Source organism: Agrilus planipennis, unplaced genomic scaffold (genome assembly GCF_000699045.2).
Source record: "Agrilus planipennis isolate EAB-ADULT unplaced genomic scaffold, Apla_2.0 scaffold2, whole genome shotgun sequence".
Taxonomy (NCBI): Eukaryota; Metazoa; Arthropoda; class Insecta; order Coleoptera; family Buprestidae; genus Agrilus; species Agrilus planipennis.
In genome coordinates this window covers 125,723-147,892 of record NW_020442464.1, presented here as the reverse complement: position 1 = coordinate 147,892, position 22,170 = coordinate 125,723, and the positions used below count along the sequence as shown (strand labels likewise).

Here is a 22,170-nt window from a genome sequence, read left to right as displayed (position 1 = left end):
TAAAACACATTTTTTTTGCAAAATTCGTTTTTTTTATTCAACATAATTCCCTTCAAGGGTGATACACTGATTATAGCGATCCTCCACTTTTCGATACCATTTTTGTAGTACGATTTGTCCTTTGCTTCAAAATAGGCCTCAGTTTCGGCGATCACCTCTTCATTCGACGAAAATTTTTTCCCAACGAGCATTCTTTTGAGATCTGAGAACAGGAAGTAGTCGCTGGGGGCCAGATCTGGAGAATACGGTGGATGCGGAAGCAATTCGAAGCCCAATTCATGAATTTTTGCCATCGTTTTCACTGACTTGTGAGACGGTGCATTGTCTTGGTGAAGCAGGACTTTCTTTTTCTGCAAATGCGGTCGTTTCTCGGCGATTTCGTCCTTCAAACGGTCCAATAACGCTATGTAATAGTCGCTGTTGATGGTCCTTCCTTTTTCAAGGTAGTCAATGAAAATTATTCCACGCGCATCCCAAAATACAGACGCCATAACCTTGCCAGCCGACTGTTGCGTTTTTGCACGCTTTGGAGCGGGTTCATCGTGTGCAGTCCACTCCGATGACTGTCGATTGGACTTCGGAGTGAAATGATGGAGCCATGTTTCATCCATTGTCACATATCGACGCAAAAACTCGGGTTTATTACGCGTGATCATCTTCAAACACTGCTCTGAATCATCAACTCGTCGTTGTTTTTGGTCAAAAGTGAGCTCGCGCGGCACCCACTTTGCACAGAGCTTTCTCATACCCAAATATTCGTGAATGATGTGATGTATACGTTCCGTTGATATCTGTAGAGTGTCTGCTATTTCATTCAATTTCAATTTACGGTCATTCAAAATCATTTTGTGGATTTTTTTAATGTTTTCGTCCGTAACAGCCTCTTTTGGGCGTCCACTGCGTTCACCGTCTTCGGTGCTCATTTCACCACGTCTAAACTTAGCATACCAATCCTTGATGGTTGATTTTCCTGGGGCAGTGTCCGGAAATTCGTTATCAAGCCAAGTTTTTGCTTCAACTGTATTTTTTCCCTTCAAAAAGCAATATTTTATCAACACGCGAAATTCCTTTTTATCCATTTTTTTCACAATAACAAAAGTTGCTTCACTAAAAATGCTATAATTCACAAACTAATGATCCGACAGCCGTCAAATTTATAGACGCGTCTTTTGAAGGTTAGGACTAACTGAAAATCATATGGATTTAGTTCTGGTGCCGCCATCTATGTGTCAGGCCGGGGACTTTTCAATTGACCCTAGTAGTTAAGGATGTGGGTTGTTCTAGTTTTAGGGAAATATGAAGATTAGCTCAGGATAGGAAAGAGTGGAGGTGTGTGTTCAACTAGTCTTTGAACTGACAACCTTATGATGATGATGAAAGTTTTAAGGTTAAAGTTGTATGCTGTACCCGCAAATACTGAAACTCGTCATTGAGTTATGAGCTTTTGTAGACAATAACCTGTATTCTTAACTTATAAATGTTGCAAACAATTTCATAACTAATAGCATCAGTTTATATTTATGTTCGCTAATATAAACGATCTAGATCAACTTAACAATCGTTTTAAATGTTTTTGTAAAATGTTTGTTACTCTTTTAATTCCAACAGACATTTGTATACACGTAAATGTTCTTCACAGTTGTGTGATGTCATTAATGAAGCAAATGTTCTCGACAAAATTCGCAGGTTTACCTTGATATGATGCCATCACTCGACAGCAGGAAATCTCGTAATAACGGTCTGGAGTGCTAGAGGCATTAGCATATTCAACGTGTTGACCATTTGCAATTTGCAATAATCCTGAAGCCATCAAAACTCTACGAGCTTTTGTGGCATTACGTGCTCGTTGTTTGATGCTGAGACCATCGTATCGTTCAAGCAACAAAACTTTCCTTGACGCTATCCACTTAAATGACAAATACCGCTTGCAACACGTTTATCCCCGAATGTATTAAACTTTTTCAACATGAAAAACGGCAACCCAAATAGTCGTGTTAATTATCTTTCATTGAAATTTACATTTTTACCACATAAATAGCTATTTTTTGATAAAATTTTAATTATTTTGCTATGCTAGCGAACGGTCAATTTAGAACTTCGAAAAAGGTTGTTGAAGGTGTATGTTTGGAGCACGGCGCTGTACGGGTGCGAAACATGAACATTGGCGCGTAAAAAAGAAAAGTGAATAAGCGTTCGAAATGTGGTGTTACAGGCGAATAATGAGGATACTATGGATAGAGAAGGTTACAAATGTACAGGTATTAGAAAGAGAGAACAGAGGACTCTATAGAAGTCAATAATAAATAGTTGAGATAGGTTAGTAGCACATCTTCTCAAACATGAAGGTCTAGTCAGAGACATATTAGAAGCAGAAACGGAAGTTAAGAGGGGTAGAGGTAGACCGACCTAGATTAGATTACTGTTTGCAAATAGTTAAGGATATTTGTTGTTCTAGTTTTAGGGATTGGGAAGAGTGGAGGTGCGTGTGCAACCAGTCTTAGGACTGACGACCTTATGATGATGAATTATTTTGCTTATCCGTTTTCCACAAAGTTCATCGTTTATGAAATTTTTTCTGTCAAAGTAATATAAATATACAAAATCAAGAAAACTCTGATCTTTTTTCAGATAAATATTAACTTTTTATGGTAATAGTTTCTTGATTATAGTTACGACCGGTTTTAATTATAAGGCCTGTTGGAAAAACACTGATAATAATTTATTTTAATTGTGACTTCAATCAACCAGAAGCTACATTGATTTACTACGTACTGATTTAAAACTAAGCAAATAGCATCGATAAAGCTCCTAACTGTAGCTTGAAACGTTGGCCTTTATTTTGCTAATAAATCCAGAAATATTTATCTGAAAAAAGTTCAGAGTTTTCTTCTGGGTTTAACAATGTTGGTCTTACTCGATCATCAATCCACTGATTGTATCTTTTTGATATTTCATTAGCTCGCTTTTTAGGAGTAATTTTTTTGGTTTGATCAGAAAGTTATCGAAACCGTTTGTGACGTGCTGATGAGATCAAATAAAGTATTAATAGCTATCTATGTTTGGTATTTTCGATTAAGAAACTTATCGTTCTTATCATGCGTAGATAACATATTACCGTTATTATTGCTCAGTTATCAGTTAAATAATTGAATAAAATTCTAACGGCAAAGAATTTCTGTGATGACGACACATGTCAATGTAATGCAACGATTTTGTAATTTTCATTTTGAAAATATGTATTTACCAATGTTTGTTGCATTTTAACCGTTTGTGCTGTAATTAACTGACCGTAAATGCATCTACAAGCAAGGAGTTCAATCGCGCAAACTAAACATTGTTTGTCATCCGCACTGGTTGTTCTCTAACAAAAACAAACAACCAAACGAACGTTACTCTGATTTGCATCTCTCTACCTTACTCGGCCAGGCTCTCTGCCTCATCTATGCCCTTTCGATGTAATGTGTTGGATAACGGGATGTATTTAATGATTTATATTTGACTGCGGTGTTGTATTTGCCTCGTCTTTTTTTGTCGTCCGCCAACCGCCATATTCCTCTCGAATAAATTTCGATGCATTACGTTATGGCCAAAGTTTCCACTATATATTTTATTTCCGCGGCAAGTCTCGCCCGCTTGTTAAACCCAAACTGAAGCTAGGAAACTAATAAACTGTCTTTGTTATCGGATCGGCTACCCAGTTTTCTGCATTTACCGTTTCCCTGGATGCTAGGACGTGAGCAATTCAATTAAACCAACCCGCTGCCACCAGTTTATTGATTCAACTTTAAAAATGTCGTGTATATGTGTACATCTATGTATATGTGCATCGAACGTCGGCAAGTTCTTCATGCGTCCGTATAAAATGAACGTTTAATTAAAAGTTTGTCTCCAAACTGAAGCAAAACTAAACTTTTAAAAACTTGGATAATGAAATTTATAATTAATAATTTGGAAGCCCTGGTGCAATCAACGGATGGTGTTTGCTTATTGCGAGTTATTGGCATATGATCATAAAGTTTAGTAAAGGAAGTTCTATAAAAGTTGAGTATATATCAAAAGGCAAAAACATGTAAACGTATAGGGTATAGTTTTCCGTGAACAGAAAGCTGTTGATTAAATTATTTTATGGTTTAATAGAGAAAACTGTAGATATCGCATAATTTATGTAATTGTTTCAGCTTAATTTTAATATTTTTTTAATCGTTTGAGATAGGTTTCTTTATCATTATTCAACCTATTTTATTTTATTATATTGGAAATTTCTATAATTTCAAATGCCATACAAGGGAGTAAAATATCTTTTGAATGTTCTTTTGCATACAATAATAGGCCGATTTGGTCTTAGTGGTCAGGTTCTGCGAAGGTCTTCAACGGCAACCGCCTTTTTTAATTTTATTATCGATGCTCTTCAATTGTATGCAGGTTACAGGAATTTCATAGCTCGAAGCAGAGTAATACCCAATAGGATTTTTCCCCTTATTGGCTTCTGGCTCGTATTCCTTTGTTGCATATCAAGTATTGGTGGCACCAGAATAATTTTTGATTTTGTCACATAATTTAGAGTTAGTTACGTTTTGTCCTTCTTCTTGTTAACTTGCGTTTTTAATTCATATTTTCTTCGTTGTTCCTGTAGTTGTAATCCGTTATTTCATAGTTAATAATTCATTTGTAAGTAAAGTGTGTATATAGTGTTATAACCAACATTTTGAGAAAATATTGTTCGTGATTTCACGGCAAATAGTAATTTCAAACTATCAGTTACTTATCCTAACCAGCATTATAAATGTGAATGTGAATTTGTGTATTTTAAAAATCTTATTTTCCCTTCCTTTACCTCGCCTCAATCCCAAGGAGAAGGTATCCATTGTTGCGCCCCAAGAGGGTATCCAAATTTCTAGGATCGAGCGATAATGTCTTTTAACTTACTCATCTGACTACCTCATGGCAAGTCGACTCCCAACGAATGCCCTTATATTTCGCCATATGAGGCTTCTGAGCGCTTTACCGAGTTCAACAAAGTGCATTCACTTCTTAAAGTGAAGTTATGGGTCCGACCAATATCCCCACCGAGTGGCATCTCTCTATCACGTCGTGTAAATTTTCAAAATTTTTATTTACTGCAGTAATGGCACTATACTACTGTTACTCCAACTGTTATTCGTAATTCTTTTGATAAATACGTAGATACTTATTTCCAGTGCTTGTACTACTGTTACGACTTTTCCTGCCATTTCCAGGTATTTTAATGAATGCACAATATTTTTAACTATGTCAGTATACTTTTGCGAAAGTCTGTCGATATTGGAGGAACGTGTCATTTTTTGCTTTCCCAAAAGTCAATTGGCAACGGCCTAATTTGCGATTTAAATCGCTCCGAGATGCAAATAAAACTTTAATGTTACGGCAGCGAACGAGGAAAACGGAGAAGGAAAACAAGAAGGCAAAGAAACCGCAGCGACAGAGCAAGCAGTCGACCGTTCGTCGAGCTGTTTGTATGTAGTACGTCGTACGATTTACATTTTAGGCAAACGACGGGAACGATTAGAATTAAAATATTCGAGTGGCGACGGTGACGGCGCGCCACTGTAACGGGCGTCGCGTCACGGGGGTAACACAACCGAAGCACCGGAGTGAAAAACAGCCAGGCAATTATTCACTGCGGCGCAACGAGTTAAGCCGTGTGCTGTGTCTTATGTTAATCTTGAATAATCCGGCCTGGTTCGTTCGAAACACGATGACGACGAACGTCGCGCTCCAGCCTCCTCCTCTCCCGTTCTGTGCCGTCACGAATAGTGCTTCCCATTACTCACATACACCCTGCACTCCCCGTTCATATACATATATATATATATTTCATCTTGCGACGATCCCGTCACCTAGAGCTGCTTTGCAGCTTTCACTTATTAACCTGGCCTAATAGGTAAAAGCACGGAGCTATCTAATCCTTTCACAATGCCGTTGAATCATCTCGCCTTACACCACCGCCACTCTCTGCTAATATTTTATGAAAACATTAACGGCTGTTGTTGCCATGTTACACACATGCTGTATTACTACGCGGTTTGTCATTTCCAAGCTCTGTTCACGGTATGTTGAAATTGCTATGTATCCTTTCATCACCCCATTTTAGAATAGACTCATTACGGCAAAAGGTACCTACCATTAGGTTTTTATAACTACAATCAGATCCTTAAGGTACGTTTAAGAAAAAAACCAAGATATATGGAATTTGTCCATATTAAACCTCAGCAGAAGGAAAGGTAAAGGTCTAGATGATGGCCCTCACCCCCGAAGGGGGTGGGGATGGGGGATCGGAAGCGGAGGTCTCCCCCAACACTGTACCATAAAAAGTTCGTGGCGGTCTCACCCCCACAAAAAGTTATAGGGGTGCAAAGTTAATAAATATGCCAATTTTTATACATTTCTAGGCATGTAAATATTTATATAGTCATTCTTAAACAATATTCAAAGGTAAAACTAATGAAAAATACATAAAAATATTGAGAAAGTTATATAAAACATTATTTAACTATCTTTATCAATAGGGTAAGTTAGGTTAGGTTAGGTTATCGGGTTTTGTTCAAGTGACCGCCCTCTTTCGATCCCCCACCTCCACCCGCTTGAAAATATTTTTTTTATTGAATTTTATTTGAATTATAGCGTATGAAAATTGTCAAAATAATCAACTTTCAACCCCCATAACTTTTTATGGGGGCGACACCGCCGCAAATTTTTTATGGGGTTTTACTCAGGTGACCACCCTCTTTCGATCCCCGCTACCCTCTTTCGATCCCTCTTACCACCACCCCCATCTAACCCCTATAACTTTTTAAGAGGGTGAGACCGCCACGAACTTTTTATGGTACAGTGGTGGGGGAGACCTCCTCTTTCGATCCCACCCACCCCCACCCCCTTCGGGGATGTGGGCCATCATCTAGACATTTACCGAATGAAACAATAATGAGGATACTTGAAGATACGCAGAAACTGTTTTGTTGGCACCTGTAGAAATGGAGTTTATGAGGCCCTCCATGAAATTTACTCCGAATAGTACATTGCTGCCAGTACAACCTAAATATACCCAAAGCGCTTAGGAGAGATAATACAAAAACTACCATATATATATATAGATATATAAGTATATATCTGTCAAAAAAGGAATGTTGGCAGCACTATGAATGCTTGTTATATTGAGCAGCTAACTTCAGAGAAGCTGTCGTAAACTTCATATCTACCTTGACGCTTATCGATTTTCATCGGTATATTATACTGAGCTATGTAATTTTAAATTTATTTACTACGCTTTTCAATGCCCAATATTCTATAATCTATCAATAAATGGACGGGTTTGCTAAAAGTAACGTATGCGCCAATATCAATCTCAATCACTTTTATTTTCGATAACCAATTCGATGTTTCCCCTGCTACTGCTTGATGTATTTTTGTTGTAATTAAAAATCTGTCGATCAAACTGCATTTACAGTTTGATTCTCATAGGATTAGGATACCATTCGATTAATTGCAGGATTAGTAGACAAATTCACTAATTTAAAGTATTTTTCGATTTGGTTATTAAGTAATTAACAATTCAAAGCGTTCTCATTTGCTATAAAAAAATGCCAATTACTTTAATGTTTAATTACAGTACTACATAGTGTAAATTTTGAGTCTTATGGTATTTTTGTTCAGTAAAATACACTATGCGTGATTTGCTCGCGGCTTAATAACTTTGAAAGTTATTTACGTATCTACTATAATGGAAATTTTCAAATTATGTTGATAAGAGGTAAAATACGTCTATTTCCATTTTATTCATAAATCCATTAGTGCACGACAAATTGTTTCCTCAAAATCAACCATTTCCCATCAACTTCACAATGATTAATGCTTCTTTTTACCTTCAAACGATAAATATTCGTCAGGCGGCACATCACCTCACTAAATTTTAAGAATTGGTCGTTACTGATATGGCTTTTTTTAGAAAGAATATATCAAATATCTAAATTAAACACTAAAACCCTATATTCCACACAAAAGCATTAACAATCTTAATAAGCTGGAAGCTCATATCATTATTGTAATAAAATGAGACCATAATGAAATGCAAAATCCGCCGTAGTGAACTTCTTATGTAAAAGAAAAATATCATACAATATCGCTTCTTTATTAAGCACCATCATTACGGTAAGAATTGTATATTTCGGTATTGATCTCAGAGTTAGAAGTAGTTGAATATTCGGCATTTAAATTGGTTAACAACAGTCTGTCGAAGATGATTTGACGTGTAGAACATACGAAGAGAAATCTTTAGAACTATTACGGAAACGTGCCCCAAATAAGGGCAGGGTATCTAGAAGCTTATTCATTATTTACAGGAAAACTATACGTTGTAGTGCTGATGTCGCACGCCACAATCGATAAAACCAGCTGTACCATTGATGTTGGGATTTCAGAGAACCGAAATATTTGTAAATCCCAAGCGCAAAAAAGGTATGCCTGCGAAAAATAGTGCAGAAACATTTACAAAGAATATCTTGTACATTGTATATTTAATAATCTATAAAAATGGGTATTACATATTCAAATATCAATGTAGGTTGTAGGTAGCTCGTGTTATTATCAACAGACAAATATTTAGGTTGAAATTCTTCAAATGCCAGTTTAACAATTCCTTTGCACAATTTACAATATCGTTTAGTAGGGTAAGGTTTACTTGTTCCATTGCCAAGAAAACGAATACTCGGAGCAAGTAGCGGGGTGCATGACCTCTTGCTTCCTGTCATATTTATGTTTCTCGTAATTTGTAAATATCCAATCTCAACCAGTACAAACAACCCTGTTTGGGATTTTTCGATAGCAACGTGAGTTAACTGCTCAAGTTGTTATATTTGGTGGTGGTGGTTTTCTTGTAGTCCATTGCTTAGCATTCGGGAGGACGCCGATTCGATTCCGGGTCCGTCTGCCTTGGTCTAAGTTTTTCTGTGGTTTCCTTGGATCACTTAGGCAAATGCTGGGGCAGTAATTTTCCACAGATGATCTTTTATTCTTTTCCGTCTTCATTTCGTCCGTCTCATCTTTCTCATTTGAATTACCCACCCACCCATTCTCACGATTCCTGAAAGGAGACTGAAGAAAGTCTTCCGTCCTACCTTCAGTTATTTTTAAGATAAGTCAGTTTTTAGTTAGTCCTTCACTTGTATATATCGCTGTTTAGTCATTGTCATTGTAAATGGACTTAGTTAAATAGTTTAATTCGGAATTTTATTCGTTTCGTCAAAAAAATCAACTGAGAAAATACCGCTCACGGCAAATAAATTGATGAAAGCCAAAGCGGGCCATAAATCATACTGTGAATTAGGACTGCGCTGCAAAAGGAACTTACGGTAAGTTCCGGAAATATTTAGGACAACATTCCACGATAATATAAATAAGCGACCAGTTTCTTATGACTGATGTAAACAGCAACAGGAGATGCTTAAAGTTTAGTCGCGGATGCAATAAAATTGGCCCACTTTTCTGTTAGTTATTGTGAAGCATTTATAATATTATGCCGTCATATTTTGAAAGAAGACAAATCAATCAAACTTTAAATGTTCAAAATGCAGTATTTGAATTTGAATATCCACATACTAGAAAATATGTTGCAATAAGTTTTACATTTTTTTTCGGATATTCACGATTTTGCACAACAAAAAAATTTAATTTTACTGTATGTGATTGAAAAATTTAAGTAATGCTTCGGTTACAAATTGATCATTTGCTTTATCTTTTATACCTTCTAATGATCTTGAAAGAAGCAGTGCTTTTTATACAGTAATTAATTAATTTTGCCAAAGTATAATTTCGGCTCTAGTTTTTTGACATGCAACTGAGTAATCCATTCAAAACCGGAATGTAGGATAAATACAACAGCCAAATTGAACTAGAAAGAGGAGGCTGTATGTATCGTCATTTCTCACTAACTTTAATCTTTAATAACGTGGAGTAGTTCGCATTCATTACGAAAACTGTTAATTAAAGTAAGGAGGCAAGTGCATCTCGAAACTGGCTTTTATTCATCAGAAAAGCGGGTTAAGAACTTTGGCATTATACTCGTGTTTTCACATCTTCAATAGACTCTACCGATTCACGAGAAATTTATTATAGGAAGCTCAGTTCATGGTGAGAAAGGCAAGAGAGGAAATGATACACGGAGAGAAAAAATACCGGAGTTTGCAGGGTGCAAAATACGTGTAGATGTATGTAAAACTTATGTACGTGGATACATTCATTTAAACATACATTCAGCCGCCATAGAGAACGTTGCAGGTTTCATTAGTCCAGGGATATAACGGTGGGTAATTGAAGAAAACTGGATACTTACACTATTTACGTTTGCAATAAAGGAAACTCATAACACTAGGACATGAACGTGAACCAGAAGCAACCCGACACGTTAAATGTGCACAGCACACGCCAACTGATAAAAATCACTGACGCCGCTTTTAAATCTTTGTGAATGTGCTCTTCAAAATAAATTACCAGTATAATACAATTACCCACATCTGAATTATATAGAACATTTTATTGTAAATAAATGATGCACATTTGCAGTAATGGCAACGCAAAGGATGAAATTAACGATACACTGTGGTTAATGTTTTGTTAAGGGGTGGTCGAGGAATTAGACTTTGGTGAGAGGTTTTGTTAAACGAATAAAACAATTGTGTGGTTTTATGAAACCACGATGCAAGGAAACTTTTCAGGTTGTAGGCTTTTAACTGTAAATTTTCGGAAAATTATTCGATTTAGGGTATTTAAATTAAAATCGCGTTCTTAATCTTATCTTAATGATTAGAAAATGGGAACGATAATGGGGAAATCAATAGTAGACAAGATATCCAACTATAATTTTTAATTTCAATCTGCGTATGACAGTACGGATTACATAATAAATACAATCATTCAGATGATGGACGCATGTTAAACACTCAGAACAATATTTATTTAAATTATTTAATCATTTTCAACTTCAGTTATTCTGTTAATAATTTCATCTTCGCTTTGAGTTTCACAATCTATGAATGTAATAGTCATGCACTTGCACGAATGAGTGAGAATATAAATGCTACACAGTTAGCTCGTGTCGCCATATTGGCGTTGGCTGCTCTGCGCCTTTCCTTCTACCTCTACTCCGCGGCCGATGAGGCGATGTAATAAAAGTTTCACATTAAAAACACAGTTGCGTATTATTAAAAAATAACTTAAAAACAAACAAAAAAACAAAACAGAAAATGTATAAAACGGTTACAATAGTAAAACTTAAGGAACATATAAAAACTAGAACGATCCTTCCCTATAAACTGTCGTCTCACTACTGACACACCCTGCCTTATATGGTTCTATTATTCGTGGCGAGTACGCGGATCGATGCTTCCCTGTAACCCTATGCTCACAGTCACACATACACTTTGACGTGCTTTACACTAATACAAAGTTAATATGATTTATAGTATATTTGGGAGATATATAAGAAAAAGAACCGACTAAGTGTAAACCGGACAAACTTTTTGATATTTAAATAGTTTATTTGTTTTCCTATACTACGAATTACCATTACCCGAATGTAGATGTTTTTCTTTCGTTAGGTTTACGTTTGATTATAGATTTGTCGAATTGATAAAATTACAGTCCAATAATTGTAACAACACTAAATATCCATATAGTTCATACAGTAAATCTTACAAATTTAATAAGTCTGGCAATTGAGGAGTGAAGTGTGCGTTGTCGTACCGATCAGATTAATGTGTCTTTTATTTAATAGGAAAGGGAAAGGAATGCAGCATAGCCGATTTTTCCCGCTTTTTCCGAGTATGTTTTAAGTTTCTCCTCAAAAATCACTTCCCGGTACAATATTACAATAAAATATCATATTATTACAAATTCGCTTTTCGGATTTTTCTCTTTAGTTTGTGCTATAAGATATTACTTCTTGCTAACCTTCGCAATTTTGTCAACGAGAAGTACCTTGCACTGTTGTAATAACTTTTTTCGTAAGAATATCGCTATGTTTCCTTTTTTCCGATATTTCAATATAACCTAGTAACTTAAAAAAGGTTCAATAGAAGCTAAGATGTGAATTTTTGAAGTCGTCCACATTTAGCCACATTTAGCCATTACGGGTGCGAGACATGAACAGTAGGCGCTGCCGAAAAGAAAAGGTTAAAAGCGTTCGAAATGCGGTGTTAAAGGTGAATGATGAGGATATCATGGATAGAGAAGGTTAGAAAGAGTAGGAGAACAGATGAAGTCAATAAGTAATAGGTTGTTACACAGTGAAAATGAAAAACGAAAATTTACCCAAATATTAAAGCGATATTTACAATTTATCCCAATAGCACGTTGCTTCGTACGCGAAAATTATAAAAATTACAATTTGGATCCGAATTTGTAAAAATAAAATCCCAGCAAAAATAAATTTACTAGGTATTTTAGATGATATTACAAATTTAATTGTAATAATTAAGGAACTTGAAATAATTTTTTAAGAAACATGTCAAAATTGAGATTATTACAAGTTACCTAATAAATTCTACTATTTCTACGGCGAATTCAGTCATTTACAATCGAAAAATGTAATTTTTGCATTGTCATAAAAACTTAGTTTTCTCAATGTAGGACACCTTCAGTTCAGGATAAAAAAGAGTGGAGGTGCGTGTCCAACCAGTTTTAGGACTGGCGACCTTCTGATGATGATGGATTATCGATGCTGTGTTTTCTTCCAAGCTTTTTGACCGTGGTGGTGACTGGGCAGGTGCTGAGTCGTAACTGATATCATCAAGAACGACGAAACGTTTGGAAAAGTAAGATTCCACGGATCACGGCCAAAAAGTCCGGAAGAAAACACAGCATCGATATACTCCGGCCGTGAAAGCCTAAAAAAGCTTACAGTAGCTTTATAACTTGATAATAATGCATAACACAATATGCACAATAAGTTTTTCTTAAAATTTCGCTCTCTTTTCTATGAAGTACACGGCGAATATCATGACTTTTTAACACCCTATATAAGTTATGATTGACGCTGACAAAAATAGTAGAGCTGCGCGATTATTCAAATTTGTATTGATTGATTATTCCAAATAATTAATTATTTTTAAGTGGAAAAATTTTTAATTGACTAATAGATAGTAGATATTTTTATGTTAGAAATTACTATTACTATCGACTAGTAGTGTGTACTATTACTACGAGCACTACTGCCCATTTCCTGTTTATCTCCCTGAATTATCATCAAGTATTTAAAATAAAACTGTTTTTACGTTTTACGTTACTTTATTCGGTTATTTTAATTATTCGCCCTTTCTTTCGTCTGAGTTATTTAATAAAAGTATTCTGTCTCCTCGTGGAATGTTGATGAAAAGAACACCTGCAACGTTATTGAAACCTACGAAAACGTTAAAATTGTGCAAAGGGCATGAGAGTATGATGAATTCACTGACTGACGCCTACATAATCCGTATAAACGATGGTATAAGTACATATCTGTATCTGTAATAAACGTTTCCAATTTAATACGCAGTGTTTAGACTGATAAACGAATATATTTAATGTAAAAGCTGAATAATATATATATATATATTGAGTTTCACAATCTATGAATGTAATAGTCATGCACTTGCACGAATGAGTGAGAATATAAATGCTACACAGTTAGCTCGTGTCGCCATATTGGCGTTTGCTGCTCTGCGCCTTTCCTTCTACCTCTACTCCGCGGCCGATGAGGCGNTATGATATTAATTAATTAAAAGCATCGTTGAGAATTTAATTAACAAAATTAGCAACATTTAAATACCTCGATGCCATAACGTTGCGCACTTAAATATCTAAATAAACAAAAATTGGTAAATAGAAATTTCGAGAGGGTAAACATTATTAAAAGCGGCGGCAAAATAATGAAAATGTTTAAGTACATGAGTGCATCACAGGTGACAGCTCTTTTCAGAATGGCTTTTGCTTTTTAAAAAATTATAAGTACGGATATAAGTATTTGTTACCTGATTCTTCTACTTCTTGTTATTGTTGTTGATTATTAAAATGATGTACATAAATAACAATATTATGAATGAAAACAATAAGAAAATGAATATCAACGAAGAAGAAAAAATTAATAGACATAATTTCTTAGAATTTGAAACTTTCATTTCATGCTCGTCTATCAATGTAGTTTCCATTTTATTTAAATTTGTTTCTAATTCCTCCCCATTAGATGTTAATACTGGAATATGTACCGCCCGCAGATGTTAAGCTTGCTTATACATATCTATCCAGTATTTAATTATGTTAATGTTATTATGACATAAATCCACAAATTCTGTATTTTAAGCAGCTGCGCGAATTTCACTGAGATAGGTCTTACAACGCTGTCAAAATTGATATCACGCGGGTAGGATTAAGCGCTTTATTTCTATATTTCTTGTGTTTTCATGAGTTGTGAAACCACCATTTTGATTTATTAAGTTGCTCTTAGTAGTATATTCTATCCTAAGGGTTTTTTACCTCCACTGTTATGACGCATACATCAATTGAATTCTTTATCTATAGAAAATACTACAAATGGCGCGGTAAACGCCATCTATAGTTCGATGCTACATTTTAGGATTACGTATGCTCCAACAATATTGGAGCATTGTTGTTGGAGCATACGTAATCCTAAAATGTAGCAATATTGGAGCATTGTTGTTGGAGCATACGTAATCCTAAAATGTAGCATCGTACTACAGATGTCGTTTACCGCACCATTTGTAGTATTTTCTAAAACGCACTGTTTAGACAGCAGGTAAAAGTTGGTCTATCTTCTGTCGGAGCTACCTGCGATTCAAAAAGATCGAAATTGCGATCCGCGTCTGGCAGTTTCGACAGAATACAGACCACTTCGAATTATTTTATTCTGTATCTATAATTCGGACAATCAAAATTCGCAAACTCTGCAGAAAACGATCTGTAGTTGTCCGAAGCACTTTTCGGGAACAAGGTTACCTTGTTCAGTGACTGAAGTGAACAGTGTCGTGTTTTGGCGTTGGGGTTTGAGCTATTTTGTATCTTCTACAACAATCGCCAAAGTTTCCAATCTTCATAAAACTATCTGTGAGGATGGACATATTTTCTTTCTTATTTCCACTTGGGACTGTATTTACTGCGTTTTGAACACGCCCTTGTTAAGTTAGGAAATTTCATAAGTAGTACAAAGTGAAAAAGTAAACCGAATAACTGTAAGCGATGCAGCGGTTAGAGGTTGATTACATAAAAGATCAGGGTCGGTATTATAACTGCATGGTTGAAATTATATCTTAAAACAAGCGTCTTTGTTTTCCTAAATTCTTGAGAATGATGAATTTTCTTTAAAGTTCGGTGCTGGCAACATTCTCAGATTCTGCCTGTCTGCATCTTTTTCTATTACACATTAATTGGTGTTATACTATTCCTTTTTCTTTATTAGTGTCCGCTGCAATGCATATCTGACATCTCTTTTCTATGTTTACGATATTTCCTACAACATCTGTCGTGAGTAAAAGTAGGCGTTCTGTCAGCAACCGCTCTACTCTAATTAGTAAATTATAAGAAGAAAGTAAATGCGACAGTTTCATTGCGGACTATGCCAATTTTAAACGTCCCAACGTAGTTAATAATTTGTAATATTTATCAAGTTTCACCTTTCCACTTCTGTACAGAATAAGTTTTTATCGTCACCGTCTGCATCCTTCTTTTATTGCCGCACCCGTCGTCTCCTGGGCAGAAACGGGGAGAGCACGTAGCTCTCACTTGACGTATCCTTTTCATTGTATTCCCGCATGTAAAAGGCCATTGCTCTCTCTGATCACGAGATAAGCTGATATGCAACAAGTTTAACTTTTGCAATCCAATTTTCCAAATGGATCACCTATGTATTCTCGTTTATGGAGACGTATCGATACGGTTGTATATGTCACGGAATTGTTCTTTTTTTTTAATTATGTCAATTTTTAAAGAGAATTATTTCGATTAGCGAAATGTTCTTTGTCCATCATTTCTATCTTGCCTCGCGTTTACTTCATTAAAGTTTTCCTATTTATAGCATCTAAAATAATGAGGCTATGATTAAATTTCTTTGTCATTATCCTTTAAATTTCCTTTAAGCTGTGTAAAAAGAAGTTAATTTAGAAACTCGGAAAAGGTTGTTAAAGGTGTGTTTGGAGCACGGCGCTGTACGGGTGCGAAATATGGACAGTGGGCGAGGCGGAAAAGAAAAGGTTAGAAGCGTTCGAAATGTAGTGTTACAGGCGAATGATAAGGATACCGTGGATAGAGAAGGTTAGAAATGAAGAGGTATTAGAAAGAATAGGAGAACAAAGAACTCTATGAAAGTCAATAAGAAATAGGCGAGATAGGTTGGTAGGAAACCTTCTCAGGCATGAAGGTCTAGTCAGTTACATATTAGAGGCAGAAACGGAAGTTAGGAGGGGTAAAGGTAGACCTAGATTAGATTACAGTTCGGAAATAGTTAAGGATAAGGGATGTTCTAGTTTTAGAAAAATGCGAAGATTAGCTGAGGATAGGAAAGAATGGAAATGCGTGTCCAACCAGTCTTAGGACTGACGACCTTATGATGATCAAGCTACGTATTTCAAGGTAGAACAGTATTGTGTAAAATGTAAATGTAATTGGATAATAGTTTAACCCATATCACTGAACGCAATACGTAAATCATTGTAATCTTTTCCCCGTATCTAGACCGTATATTCCTTCTATTATAGAGTCATCCAAATGGGGAAAGCATCGTGCGAATCAGATTAATAATTGATGTTATGTTTTGTGCAAGGATTATGAAAAATGATGTAAATTTACTAAAACACAGACTAAATATTTTTACTAATTCATATTGCGTGTTTTGTTTGTCCAAAACAAAAAAGATTTTAGATTGTCGAGTAAGTGCTTGATTGTTTACCTTTACTTATATCTTTTAGATCAGTGCATGTAAACCCTCTTACAGCATAAATACAGTAAGTAGCTGCATGCGAAGAAATAAATGGATTTAAATTGCATCAACTTGCATTAGAAGTACATTTTATTGATTTGTCATTAGGTACCTACTAAAACGATTTTTGTTTACTCAACCTTATATAACTGAATTCGTATTATTATATGTAAAATAAATTATTCATTTTAAACAAGTACACAATACATTCGTCTTGGGGTAGTTAGTATCTTTAAAAAGCAAGTAATGTATCGGCATTTATCAGTTTCCTTCTTATTGTTCGGCGAATTATTTGAAACGGTTATATAAGTACATGTATAATTTTGTAACAGTCGACAGTGTTGAATTTCCCATTTTATCGTTCTATTCCATGTGTTTAATACGATTCGGCGGCGTGTTGATCGCATAAAAATTTCCTAAGAATCCTAATTAGAGGTTGTAGGTTTTTGTTGTTGGTTGAAAAAACACTGTAAATCTTTTAGAGGGGCTATGTACAATATATACAATGCCTTCAATCAGCGTACAATAGGTGAAACCAAACAGTGAATAGAACATATAACAGTGAAAAAAATGTTGATTAAAACGAAACGCGCGGCTGTAACTTTCGTACTCTAGTCTTTGGTGCTGAAGGCGCGCTTCTTAAGGGTGGAAAGGTGGTGAGATAGAGAAAGACAGCCCAAAAGCATTAATAACGGGCAAGAGAAGAAAAGGCGAATAGTGGTCGAAAATACAGAAACTGCAGGTTAAGTCATAAGTAAAGGAAAAAACAAGGACAGATAGATAAAATGTACTTACAGAGAGACGATGAAATGGAAAGCTACCGTAATTTTTTACATATTATGAGAAAATTCGAAAAACTGTTTTTTACAGAGTGAGGTTGTTTCCCCTTTTATTAAAATTATAGAATGATTTCTTACGATTTTTTCCTACTAGAAAAGGTTTTAATATTACTATTCTAAGTGAAAACCAAACCTACCCTGAAAGAAGCATCACCATAGATAATTCTAATAAATAAAAAAGTTTCATAGCTTTCTAAATAATATTAAGTAGTATATACCCGAAAAATCAAAAGCTTACTATATTTTGGTTTAATTTAAATCTATACCTTGAAATGGCCAGGTGTATCATAAGTCTAATTGTACGTAGGAATTTTAATTACTTACAATGGTTCGTGCAATAGTCAACAAAGTATGTAATTAATCTGGGAGCAGTGTTTCAAATTAACTTTTAGTAGCCACTGGTGTGGCCGCTATGACGATATCATCAACATGAATATTAAGTTAATGACAAAGCATAAACGAAACCGTGCGAGCACTCTCCACCTTTGGCTGTAGCATTGAGGCGTCCGCAGTGGTTTTTTTGTCATTTGGCTAACATCTGTACTTTCCCGTCCGCCGTTGCTACTGTTTACTAATACATTTCATAAACGCAGCGCAACACGGGGATGTTACCAGCGCTTATTTGGAAACCTTTTTTTACATATAACAGGCAAAAATTCGAGTATTTAAACATCAAATGTAGGCTTGAGATCCGTCGTTCGAATGCAGTGGCATATTTGAAAAACACTAACGATTTTTCTGTTTTAATAAAATGCAAAAGAGAAACGTTTGAAAGGGAAAATTTATGAATAAAGGGAAAATGGAACTGTCGTGTTATCTAAATTGTGAATGACAGGCCCAACTAAATGTGCGATCAACGTTATTTTAATTTCAAAACAAAAGGGTTATTGTAGATACATTTAACAATTGTTATTCTCAATTGAATTTATCTACATTGAAATATCAACGCGTTTTTTGTTTTACTGAATACAACGGAGGAGAAGACAATCAGCATATTGATTATTATTTTTGTCTTTTATTTTCGAGGCTATTTGCTTTCGGATAATACTTGTCAAAATAAATAACCTATGTATAGGTCCACTCAAAAAGAATACTTTTAATTGTTAATGATCAATGTGCATACACATGTCTTCTAAAAAAAAAATTAAAATTATGTCAAGTCTCTTATCTCTTCCACAGTGGTTGACTCATTGTTGACTCTTTAACTACGCATCCCTTAGATAAATATATTGTTTTTCATTAATTTACTAGCTTTTCCCCGCGGCTTCGCTCGCAGAAATTAATATTGTTTCTCCATAAAACCTTTCAACTCTCAATTCACCCTTGCAACGTTTTAATTTTATATAATGTCGCCATCTTAGACTTCAAATACAAACGTAGCAACAACATTTCATCCTTAAGGGTTGATTTTTAAAAATTGCCAAAACACGTATCTACTTAATTTCAACAATGACCAACCTTCGAGTAAATCCGAGTACAAATAAAATATACCCCATGGAAACGTTGCAACCCCTTTTCATTTGATTAGTAATATCAAACAGCATGTATACCATGTTTCAAGTAAATTTAACCACAAATAAGGTATGTCCCAAACAAAAATTGCAACACCTTTCCCCAACGCTTTGGAGGTTGTATTTTTTAAAATGTCGAGATTAGTCTCTCAGAAGTTAAATGAGAGACCACTAAGACCAAATTTCAAGTAAATCTGACCACTAATAATATATGTTCCATTTAAACATTGCAACTCCTCTTCACCACTCCTCCCCCCCAACAGAGATTTAATTTTTGTTATACATATTTTAACAAATGAACGGCTAGACTGATGTTTTGACGTTTTATGTCAAGTTACACGGAACGGGATAGAAAAAAGTATCCTATGTTCGTCTCCTGGTTCTATGGTATCTCCCCACCAATTTTCAGCCAAATCGGTTCAGCCGTTTTTGAGTTATAAATAGCGTAACTAAAACGACTTTCTTTTCTTCAATATTAATTTTATAAGTTCGAAATTATACTTCGTTAACTTTCTGTAGCGATGTGACCCTATGCGCGCTGGCAAAATCGTAGCTAGAGAGAAAAAAAGCTCATTATAGTCTCGACTCTTGTTCATTAAACATACTTTTTCATACAGTATCTGCCAAAAGTTTTGTTCAATCATGATAGTAGTGCGAGTCGAAAACAAGCGTTAAAGCCTTTAATATGTCTTCAAATATAAATAAACATCTCGTTGATATTTTCAGTAGCAAATGGTACCAATAACAGCACATTTGAGCAATGCAATTGTAGTGTATAAAATGGTTAATTTTTCCGTGCAGTACTGTACGGATTGTACGCTCCTAACCGATTTAGAGTTTGGCCGAGAGTTGTCTCCTTCCTTTTCTGGCCTAGTGCTGTTCTTTTTTACCTTGCGCCGGTCAAACTGAAGGTCACATCGCTACAGAAAGTAAACGAAGTGTAACAAAGTATATTTTGGTAATAGATATACTTATCTATGTATATCCTTTCTGCTTTTAAAAATTATAACGCGTTTTATGTTATGCTAAATGCTGAAGGTTTATGGTCTTGGGATTGAGTACGGCATTAAAATGCTCGGATTTGCGGAAATGGGAAGTACTTACCTACAACTGTCATCCGATTATTTTCTGTCACTGTCTGAAAGTAAGGAGCTTCCCCTGAAACCTCGCATCTATACAATCCACTTGTTGATAGTTGTACGGAGGACAAGACGACTTGACTCTCTGAAGAATTGTGCATCTGCAACAATAATTTTTAGCTCAAAAAGAGGTCAATATTTGTTTTACCGTTATTACGGCCAAGGTCTCTTATACGAAAAGATAATTGGCTACCTACTTGCTCGCTTGCTAAGACTGTTATACATCAACAAGGAAATATGTAGAGATGAAAATCCTTTAAAGAAAAAGAAAACGCTTTTAAATGCTTCAAAAGTTTAAAGAGGTCTCACTTCTTTTTACTGTATTGAAAAGTATTTCATAATTATTTGTCTATTCGTTTCATGAACATTCCTTATTGATCAAATAATGTAAGAGAAATTTAATGTCTTTATTTTGCTGATTTTGGCCGAAACGTTTATGGCTTCAGTTAAGAATAAATTATTTAATGTTGCATTTATATAGTGGCATTACTTTCTAAGATTTTTCTCAGAATTAAATCAATTTCTTTTGTAATGGTTATTCTGCTCATATTATTGACAAAAAATTAAATTAAAAATTAAAAAACCATGTTTCTACCTTACTGAATATTTAATAGAAGTTCTCAGTGTCAATAACAATAATTTTTTAATTATTTTGTGCATAAATTCCTTCTTCAGAATAATATTCATGCAGAAAATGTTCGTCAGTCTCTTAAAAATGTTTAATTTATGAATCATTTGTAGTAATATGTAATTGAACACTCGGATAGGGCTATTTCATATCGTATTTTTGGACATTCTTCAGCCATTAAAAACAAAAAGGTAATTCTAGGGGAATAACTGACCACTGTATTTAACTAGGACTCTTTTTAGATATTAATAATAATTAAAAATTTTGCAATCGTCATAACGTTGACAGTACTAGGACTGGTGGGACACGCACCTCCACTTTTGCTATCCTGCGCACATCTTTAACTATTTGCGATCAGTATTCTAGGTTTACCCCTGCCCTTCTTAACTCTTATTTCTGCTTCTAATAATATGTCTCTAGCTAGCCCTTTACATGTGAGAAGGCGTCCAACCAAGCTATCTCATCTATTTCTTATTGATTTCCATAGCACCTTCAATTCTCCCACCTCCTTCTCATTCCTAATCTTTTCCACCCCGGTATCGTCATCATTCGCTTTATCTACATTTCAAACACTTATAACATTCTCATACCCGTACAAAGTCATGCTTTAGACATACATCCTTAAGAATCTTTTTCGAATTTTTAACCTATAATTGAAAATCTGGAAAATTTTTAAATGAAAGAAGTTCTACTTAATAAATTTAATTTAATCAATAATCAAATTAAACTGCCTAGTGGTATAAATAGTATGATTTAGCTTTAAATTTTAGTGTAGTCACCTGTAAATGACCAAATTGACCGAAGTGAATATGTTGAGGTCGGAAAAATAACACGTACCTGTTTATTTTCTCTCCTTTTGATTTACTTATATAATTATAACTTTATTGTTTTTCAAATTTTATAGATATAGATAGATATATAATTTAAACGTTTAGTGTGGGATCAGTAAATATGTAAGCAATAGATATACAGTCTATTTCAATTTGTTAGAATTGTGACCGTGAAGAAATCTGCGCGAAGATAGAAAGGTACTAGGCGTGAGCAAGACAGAAATAGTTGG

At 35.0% G+C, this 22,170-nt stretch overlaps 1 protein-coding gene across 1 annotated transcript in view; it reads right to left on the bottom strand.

The window, feature by feature from the left end:
* Positions 1-22,170, bottom strand: part of LOC108732214 — a 57,982-nt gene that overhangs the window by 23,929 nt on the left and 11,883 nt on the right. Inside the window, exon 3 of the mRNA XM_025980946.1 lies at positions 20,448-20,583. Coding sequence (XP_025836731.1) covers positions 20,448-20,583 — 136 coding nt within the window. The remainder of the gene's footprint in view (positions 1-20,447; positions 20,584-22,170) is intronic.